The sequence below is a fragment of the Nematolebias whitei genome, chromosome 3 (assembly GCF_014905685.2).
Source record: "Nematolebias whitei isolate Nwh7 chromosome 3, NemWhi1, whole genome shotgun sequence".
Classification (NCBI taxonomy): domain Eukaryota; kingdom Metazoa; phylum Chordata; class Actinopteri; order Cyprinodontiformes; family Rivulidae; genus Nematolebias; species Nematolebias whitei.
In genome coordinates, this window is record NC_056500.1 from 23598681 (window position 1) to 23608977 (window position 10297).

Genomic DNA, 10297 nt, shown 5'->3' on the forward strand with positions numbered 1-10297 from the left:
AGGATGGATGGATGGATGGATGGATGGATGGATGGATGGATGGATGGATGGATGGCGCTGCGCCCACCAGTTGAAATGAAGCTGTTTTGACTATTATAGTGCATTTATTAAGAAAAGGTTAAACTGAGACACACCTTTGCTATAATGTCAAGGAAACAAATAATTGTTTTTAAGTGTTGATCTTTTTAATTTTTTTTTTTTTATTTTCATCTTTAAATCACTTCTTGGTCTGCTGCCTTCATACATCTTCTCCTACATGTCTCTGTGTGAGTGCAGCTACAGTGTGTGCTCTCAGGACATTATTACCTGCAGTGTTCCCTCAGTGAGGACGGAACTTGGCAAAAGGGTCTCCTACTCTGCTCCTGTTTCCTGGAATATCTTGCAAAAAGACCTGAAGCTCTCGACCTTGACCCCTCTAAGTGGCTTTAAGAATCTGTTGAGTTCATGGCAAGAACCAATGCAAACATGTTCCTGTTTTTAGTTTTCTACACCGCTTTATAATCTAGCAGATTTTTCCTATTTTTCTTTTTGATACTTTTCCTTTTGACTGTCCTTTTGGCTGCTATTTTGTTTTGATTTGTTTAAAAAAAAGAAATTTAAATTTTGTATGCCTCTTTTGTGACTGTCTATTTTTGTCGTTGTTACTCATTGTTGTGATGCTTAATAAATGCAATTTATATGCCGAAGTGACTTATAAATGTTATTTTTCTCTTCATGATGCTTTTTTAACTTATGCGACTTATACTCTGGATCAACTTATATGCTGGAAAATACGGTAGATATGAACATATTTGGATGTCACTTAAGTCCTCTCTAAAATATTTTCTGTTTGGAAAAATACAATCTAAGCAACACAAAGCAAAGTATTCAGCACAGTTTGATGTGATGCACGAGAGTCCTATTTTGACTCTTACTGCTGTAATTCAAGGCAACACCAGACCAACATTTAGAGACACTGATGGCTCTGGCCTCACAATATTTTGTGATCTGCTTACCATAAATGCTCTTTAAAGTACTGCCATGAATAATTAGAAACCACTGGATCCATACAGAAGAGGATGTTCCCCCTGGATCTGCTGTGTTCGGATTTTACTGTTTTTAAATCCTTCTCAAATTGCTGATGTGTATCTTCAGAGTATGCATTCATCTAATTTAGAAAACCAAATACAAATCAAGTTGAAAATTATATAAAGTAATAATGGCTTATGGAAAACTCAAACTGTGCTGGTATAAACTGTGTAAAAGGGAATGTTTTGACGTAGACAGGACACAAAACTCTGTAAAACAGTCGTATTATTTTACTTCTGACTTTACTTTTCACTGCCTGCCATGAAGGGCAGACACTGTGATTGCTTGTGACTGTGTATACATTTGTTCATTTATCAATTAGCAAAACATCTAATAAACGAGAGTACAGATTTTAATGAGATTCTCAAAAATAGCCATTAGAGGTATACATCTACAACTGATTAACTTTTGGAATCAACTTGATTTAAGATGGCGCCACAACTAATCAACCTTAGCTAGCATAGAGATTACTATGACTCATTTTAACTGATATTGGACTAAAATTTGTTGGTTCTGAACGAGGTTCATCCCCACCCACCGCAAACTGAAGGCACTAGTAGATTACGTAAGATTTTTGGTTAAAACGTTGGAAAACAAGCAGAAGGCATCAAAAAATGCTAACTTTTATTTTAATGTTTTCGTGAATTCTGAAGAACCTAAATCCAATTCAATTTCAATTCAGTTTATTTATATAGCGCCAAGTCACAACAGAAGCCATCTCAGGACACTGAACAAAAAAAATTCAGATATGTAAAAAGCATGTTAATAACATTATTTATCTGAAGAACAGACTGCTGTGAGTTTAACTCCATCACAGACTCTCATCCTGAGCAAGCACGACGGCGACAGTGGAGAGGAAACTCTCCTTCATGAGGAAGAAACGTCCAGCAGACCAGGCTCAGGACAAGCGGTCATCTGTTTTGACCAGCTGGGTTTGGTAGGAACAGGAAGGAGGAACAGATACACAATGGCAGGTCAAGAATCACATGTTAAGATATAAATAGTATCAAATGAAAACTATTCAATTTTAGCAATTTGTTTAAGGAAATGAGGGAAATTTGTCCTCTAGTAGTCCAGTGTCATCTTACTGGATATCAGACTACATGACTTAACGATCAATAAGATTCTGATGGACAGCCCCACTCCAGTCAGGTAGAACAAAAAACAAACTGCTTGATATGTCAACAATGCCAATCCTATTCAAAAGGGATAAGTCCTCCTGCTGAGAAGAAAACATATTCTGTATGTCAGTTCTTTTACAGCATCAGCTCTGACAAAGTGTAGTCCAGCATCAGTCAGATCTTCTTTGTGTGTGTTTGTGGAGTCATCACAGAAAGCAGCTGAACAAAACTCAAGCTGGTCAGAGGTTGATCTTGTCAGATTTGACCCCAGCAGACTGTCAGTCTCCTTACTGCTCCGCTGCTTGTGGTTCCACCGCCACCTCCTGCCGTGACCCCTGACCCCTACCCAGGAGAAAGGCGCCACCAATGTGATGTAATTTCTCCTTGACGTGGGCCACTAGCCTTAATGTGACCATGAGAAAATAAATAGGGGGCGCTTACTTGGTGGGGATATGAGAGAGTCAAAGGTCAGAGCTGCTTAGGTTTCCTACAATTAGCTTAGCGCAAAAGCTGTTTATTACTCGGTGTACAGTAAACTCATGAACACTAAGTGTGTGATGACAAAAATTAGCCATGTTTATCAACATAACGCAGCCAAACTGAGATCCAATAAATGCAGGCTAACTTCATCTTTGAAGTCATCGTTATAGAGATGACGGATACACTTACATAATAAATCATGAATTCATTTGAATGATCCACCCTTGTAGGAAAAAATGCTTTTAAGAGGTTTTTTTTTTTCATTTGAACTAACCAAGCTTTTTCCATCCCTTTTGAATCTGCTCTCAAAGCACTCGGAGCTAGTTGTCCTGCCCAGATGTCAAGTCACATCTGGCTTCTAAGAACTAGAGAAGAACCATGCACAATGTTGTTGCTTCCACAGCTTCTCAACTGATTCTCACAGAAATATTTACACCTCTCTGTAATCTAAAGAGACCACAAAGGGATCCCAGACAGACAGAAAGACAGACAGACAGAACTCTTGTTCAAGAGGTCTAATGAGGACCTCAGTGTACCAAATACCTCTTGATTCTACCCAAGCTTACCACTTTCTCATCAATTTTGTCTCATTTCAGTACTCTAGACAGCATCCTATGTTTCTGTACTTCTTTTTGATCAAACATGACACTTTTTAAGGTCATATGTATCCCTTCAACAGCCAAACATTAACCAAGCTCATCACTAATTGTGTCTAGTTTCTTTGGACAGGTAACAGCAAGACCAGGTGCATGTGAGGAACCTACTGATTTATCATCTAAAAGCTTCCATGTTATGTCAAAATTACAGGATGTTTTAAGCCGCTAGTTTTTACATAGAAGCAAAAATCATGTCTTTCTGGAAGATTTGAATTCCTTCCAAATTCTTTCCTTGTGTTTCAGATTAGTGTTACCAGTGCAATGATGCACATCCGTCCCCAATTTTCAACTTTGCAGCTGCATCTACATCGCACTCAATCTATCCTCCAGTCAGCTTCCGTCTTTTGACTTTCTCTCTCTGGCATTTCACTTTTCTCTTCTCTGCACCCACACAATTTCCCTTTGACTCAAGGCTATCCATCCTCCTGACCTCATCATTTTTACAGTCAAGCGTAGAAGGAGCCAATTAACCATGGTGTTCATATTAAACCACGCATTATTGTAATTGAGAACAATGGTTTCCATTTCAGCGTCAGCACAGCTCTACATTGTTCTTATGCATATCTGGAAATAAAAGGGGTTAGGGCTCAGGAGTTCAATGTTGACTTGGTTTGAGCTGGGCAAATAGGCTGTTGGTCTCTTTTCTTTTAATTTTCAGTAAACCTTGTATCTCTTCTTGAATATCTGCCTTTTGAAAAAAAGTAGAAAGGCCTACTTTATTTTCTCAAACACAAACTCTTCTAAAACACGACTAAATACAGTTCAGTTTTAAAAGCAGATAAACTAAAGGTAAAACAAAAATAGCAAGGCTACATACATAACAGAACTGTCAGCACTACCGGTAAGTCCAGTCAAAGGTGTTAGAATTTAAAACTGTTTGCCTTGCAGAGCTTATTTCTAGAGTCAGTAAAGCTCCAAGGCATGCAGTGCCGTTTTGACAACATGGAGGTACTGATGAAAGTGGAGAGACTCGAAACCCGCTGTCTCTCAAATTAGCTGCAAAGCCCCCTGTGCTGTCACGTGAACTTTTACAACCCCCCTCCAACAGGTTTTGTTGCAGTGCACCATAAATGTGCCTGTGCTGAGTTTTGAATGGGAGTAGTGTGACTTTGTACAAGTAACGTTGCTGCACACGTGTTAAAAGCACAGAACATCTCCCTCTTGCTGTCAAGTCTCATTTTACAACAATCTTCCCCATTTTCATATTCTGCAGTCTCACTGTGTTAGACGACTGCAAACTGACTCTATAAATGGACAAATTCCTATATTTTATCATCATGTGAGAAATTAAAACTGGATGTACTCCCCATGCTTTGCTTTACTCATCAACTGATTAGTGTGTCTCACTTATCTTTAGGTCTCCAGTTACAGTCCAAGCATAGCAAGAAGAGAGCCAGTCGTATCAACAGAAAGGAGAACCTTCTGCTCTTTTCACCTTTGTTAATCTATTTTTCCTTCACTCTGCTTACACTAATACCCTTTCTCCAGGTTTTCCTGTAGAGTATGTTTGTTTACTAAAGTGGAAGGACATACATAACCATAAAGCTGTCTCCATGCAGGCACATATTGTTTCTTGCATATCTTAGTATCTTCTCGTACTTTCCTTCTTATTAACCTTTATTTAACCAGGCAAATCCCATTGAGATCACAGATCTCTTTTGCAAGGAGAGCCTGGACCTGAAGGCAGCCTAACAAGCATATTTTTGACTTTTGGGAGGAAACCAGAGTTCCCGGAGAAAACTCACGCAAGCATGAGAAGAACATGCTAACTCCACACACACAAAAAAAAACAGGTCCTTTCAATGATGTAATTCCAAAAATCTGTGCCTTTACTGAGGTTTTATTGTAGACCTAAAGCCTGTCTTGCTTGTCTTCACAGTTTCATTGCTAAACGAAAATGTAAAGAACCACATTCTGCACATCCTACTTCTATGTCTGGATTTCCAGTTTTCTAGATGCTCCAGCTGTGTACACACTGTGAATCAATGCCGAAAAAAAATGTTCGATATCCAATTACCTGAGAGAAGTTTAGTCCATTTAAGGGGTGACACTGCTCCTCCACCCGTTCCACTGCTCCTGTCATTTTTCCCATTCGTTCTGCCTCTTGAGCCAAAAACAAGTCCAGCACGGGCGTTCCTCTGGATCGCACGTCCCATTCCGTCAGTGAGTTGACCATCAGCATCACCCACACAGGTCTCTTCCTTTCCCAGTTCCCTGCAATAGCATTGAACAGGTAGTCAGCGTACAGGCCCCGACCTCTCTGGTCGGCGGTCATCCAGTGAGGCATCATGTGTTTGACATAGTCCAAGTGGCGTTTGAGGCGACGGTATAGGTCTTGAGGTAGCAGGGTCTGCAGGTTCTCTCCGTGGGGGAGCAGCTGACAGCTGGTCAGTTTGGAGATGGTCAGCGGGTTTGTCAGGTCTAGCTCAAAGAAGATATTCTTGCTGTTGTGAAAAGCCTGTTTGGAGCTATTAGGGATGAAATCCCAGACTCGGGTGTAGGGCACATGGATGGTACCAAACAAGTAAGCAGGTGGGTGAAGAGGTGGTCTGTTTATTCTCCACAGGAATGAGTTAAGGTCACTTTGCTGTAGGAGACAGAGATAATATTATTCAGAATCATCACTTTGGAGAGATCAGCTTGCATTAAATCAAACAGTTCATGCCTTTGTAGTGGTTTACTTTCTCACAGGTTCAAGTCAACAAGTTAAAAGTGAAATATAATTTTAAGGTGATGGCAGGGGAAATATGAAGTCTGTTCAGTACCAGTCTGTACTGCAGTTTATAGTGGAGCCTTCTGGGTTTTAAACAGACCCCGGTGTATTGTAGAGGTGCATACCTCATGTTGCCAAAGCCCCTTTCAGCTGGAAAAGCATTTTTAAGGCAGTAGTGCAAAACCTACTGCACTGGAGCTTATGAAAATCCTGAAACCTGTAAAAAAAAAACTGCTCTCCAGTCTGACCTCTCTGTGACACTTCTGTTTGGGGTGTTTTGCAGTAGTAATAAATGAAGCATTGCATTTTTCTGTGGTTTGTGCATCAGGAAGCATTTGTCGAACATAATTAAAGTCAAACAAAACAATGTTGCCGGGAAAATTTAATAATCACGGTTGTTTTTAAACGAGCGCAGGGCTCTGGTGTGTTTTAAATCTGTTTCTTGTTTAGTGCTCAGCCAGTGTGTCTGCAGAGGACATGACTTTTGACATTATCAGAATATATGAAACAGAATTTGCTTCTCTAAACAATTTCAAACTTCTGGCCACCAAGACAGTGTAATCAGGCATCTGCGAGATTAAACCTATTACAGTAATATAAAGTTATTCTTAGAAAATGTTTACTTCTACAGTTACATCAAGCATTCCTTTAGTCATAATTCACACTGCCAAAGTTGCCCTTAAGATTTCAGATTGCAGCCAAATGCGTGTAAAGTCTTCTCTTGTCTAATTAATTGCAGTGAACATCTCAGATTTTTCCTGGCACCGACTCTCCCTTGGCGAACTAAACACAAATGTTGTAGCCTATATAATTTCATAACAGTGATGCAGGGACTTTGCAGATAAGCTGAAATGTTTAAATTGCGATTTGAACATTGGCTCTGCAAACAGACAGGAGTACTGTAGTTTGTGCATTCATCTGAATTTCCTAAAAAGATTTCTGCACATGGAGCGTTTTAGTTCAGACCAAATGTGCTTTTCAGGCCTTTATAACCACGGAGGAGGACGCTTCGACATGGAAAGTGCGGTTATGATTAACTTGTGAGTCCTGACAAGAGAAAAGGAGAGAAGTCATCTCTGCTGATGCAGCGCTGACTTTTGGAGAGCCTTGACGCGTGTGGTGCACCTTTTTTATGGAGGTAATTACGCTTAATATAAAACAGAACCACTGTTCTGGCGCATACAAATCACACGAAGCCTTTACAGATTCCTGATTACAGATCCTTTCTGTTTTATCTAAAGATAAGATTGCTACATCTAACTGTTGGATCTTTGCAATCCACCTATTTCTCATGGGATCCAATGAGTCTCATGCAACGAGTTTCACCAAACAGGTGTGTTGGATGTATTATATGTACAGTATATGGTTTATTTTCCTTTAATGTCCAATATGGGTTTTATGAGGTCGCGTGCTCTGAAACATGACCATTTTCTGTGGGGTCAGTGAGACCTTTCCAAGTCAAGTCAACCGTGGGTGTTCCCTACATTGTCACATAAACAGCCATAAAGTTGGCAAACTACTCAGTTTCTCTTGGCGCACGTGCGCGCGCGCACAAAGGCCCATCTGCGCACACTGCTGATTTCTGAAGCAGCTCCAACACTCAGGTTGAAGCTATTAGGAGTGCTTTTATGTAATGTTGGTCACTCCTAGAATTTAGAAACACGCGCATCTTGTCTGGATCTGGTTTCCAACATGTGTCGGTAAAAATCACACTTTGGCACAATTGGAACATCCCATAAAATAAAGTGTTACATTTGATCCATTTTAATTCAGATCTTTTTTTGTTTTACCAGCAGAACAGCTTTGACAGCAAGTGTAAAGGATGTGAAACGGAGCCACACCGTTCTGAGCTGTGCAAGTTATTACAGGACTCACCGACTTTGGTGCGTCGCACTGCCTCCGTCTGTCCGCGCGCTCCGCACCCCAGGGTGCCACAGCCTGCAGCACCCCGCTCAGAAGCACCCAGCAGAAAGCCGGCCAAGATACCATCATGTTCGAGTTGACAGGACTTTAGGAAACTTTGACCTCTTCCTTTATCCTGTCTTCTCTCCTCGAATCTCCTTCTGAAGGGAGAGGAGCGCTACCGGTGGCCCCCGGGCTCACAGCTCAGCTGGAGGACCATCCCGCCTCTTTCCCTGACAGCACTCAGCCTCTGAGCTTGTTTTGGTTTCTGCTGGAGTTTCTCGTGTCCTGTCCTCCTCCTCCTCTCCCAGGCTCTCCTGCATGCGCACCCCTGAACTCGAGACTCTTCGGAGAGTTTGCGCTCCGCGTGTTTGCCGTATCCTGACTGCGCGAGAAGAAGGGGAGGAGGGACGGGATGGGACTTTAACCGACCCCACCACCCCCGCGCGCGCACGCACACACACAGGTTCAGCGCACACCGCAGACACTTTGAACAGGAGGCAGCTCATTGTTTTGTTCTTTCCCTTTTTGTCGTGCATTTTTTTCAGTCTAACTTTCTGCATACTTTATCCTCATAGCCAACATCAAAACATTCAGCTCATTCACAAAGTGGGTGCTATGACTTGTAGTTTTTAAAACTTTTATACTTTTCAAAATACTGATCTTTTTTTATACAGTATATCCGTGTGGAATACTTACAGATCTCTTCACATCCTCCAAAAAACATTTCACTAAAGCTTTTAGGTCAAAGTTTTCTTTATTGTCATTCTCATCATATGTAGTACATGTGGTGGAACGGAATTGTGTACACAGGGTCCCAGTTACATCCAACAAAAGTATAAATTGTAAAGAAAAGCAGCAATAAGATCTAAGATATGAACTAAGAAATACGCTTAACACTAATAATGCAAAACAATACACGGAACAACAGCAGCACGAACATGAGTCTGTGTGTACAGATGAGTGCGAATTAACACAGCAGCATGAAATAAATCAGCAGCATGAGATCAGTAGCATGGATAATCAGCAGCACATCAACAGTCAAGTGACATTACAGTGATTTATTTTTTTTAATTGATAATCCTGATTAGGGATTCATGAGTCTAACAGCTTCAGGGTAGAAGCTGTTCCTCAGTCTAGTGGTTTTATACTTACTTAATGCTCCTCAACCTCCTGCCTGAGGGGAGCAGGGCAAAAAGTTAGTGTGCTGGGTGAGTGGGGTCCTTCAGAATCAGAATAAACTTTATTATCATTGCACCGAAATACAACGAGAATATCTACATACAGTTGTCCGAAAGATGGACGTAGTGCACAAAGCTGCTGCTAATTAGTGCGGCCCTCGTATTCTTATTCAGAATAATATTTTTGCTTAGATGAGAAAAGGGAAAAAAACATGAGGAGAGACGGTATTAAAAAAAAGATCTCTTACACCTTGTCCTAGACAGGGCACGGTTTGAGACATAAAAAAAACTACCACAGCAAAGCAGCATAAATTGACATAATACATATAGGCCAGTGAAGACATTGAATTTTTAAGGGAAAGTTGTAGCATAGTCCAGAGCCACCCCGAGCCATTGTCCAGATATGAGGTGTTTGTTATCATCAGCTCGGGTGAGGTTTTGTCACATGTCCACGGCCTTGGAGAAGGGAGAGTGAGGAGACAGACAAAGCATCTTTGTTTTTTTAAAACATGCCAAGAGGAATTGAGATAAGTCCGCCGTCAAGGCTACAGTTTGGGTCAGGCAGAACTCGTAATTTGCCGTTTCTGCCTTTTAAAGTTTCGCTGGTACATTTCTCTGATTGTGACTCCAAACAGCCAAATTGATTATATGCCGAAAGTTGAGCTCACAGCTTTCTCCAAGATTATTCCCAACCATTCATGGTTGCTTCCAGAAAGTTCACAGTCCTGGTAACAGCCTTCTCCAGCTCTCTGACGCAGCTCCACATAATTCAGTCTGAGTGCTGCCAAGCTTCGACACATCCACTCAAATTTGTAGACAATCCAGATTTCACCAACCCAAACAGCAGAATGTAATTGTCATCATGAATCCAATTTGTTTAAGTAAGAGAGTCCTCCTTACCCTGACTTCCTGTTGAGAGAAGTTGATTAATTTTGTTGAGAGACCAGCTGTTCAAATCCTTCAAATTAGGATGGTATGCAGGAAAACAAAAGAGGCTCTTTGAGGGATTCACAAGATGAAAGAGAGCAAAGCAGGGAAGCTGGGGAACGGAGCAGAAGAGGGCACGTCTGTCTTCACCAGAGCAGGTGGTCCTCTTCCTGCATCTGGAGGTGTAGATGTCTGTGATGGTGGTGAGGCTGTTCCTACAGACTTCTGTGCAGCCTTCACCACTTTCTG

The 10297-nt window shown here is 41.2% G+C and overlaps 1 protein-coding gene across 1 annotated transcript in view; it reads right to left on the reverse strand.

The window, feature by feature from the left end:
- trabd2b (TraB domain containing 2B) overlaps nucleotides 1-8031 on the reverse strand; it is a 108510-nt gene extending 100479 nt beyond the window's left edge. Inside the window, exons 1-2 of the mRNA XM_037674690.1 lie at nucleotides 7914-8031; nucleotides 5343-5912 (exon numbers count right to left, since the gene is read on the reverse strand). Of these exons, the coding sequence (XP_037530618.1) occupies nucleotides 5343-5912; nucleotides 7914-8030 (687 nt within the window). The 5' untranslated portion in view covers nucleotide 8031. The remainder of the gene's footprint in view (nucleotides 1-5342; nucleotides 5913-7913) is intronic.
- Nucleotides 8032-10297: the final 2266 nt, after the last annotated feature.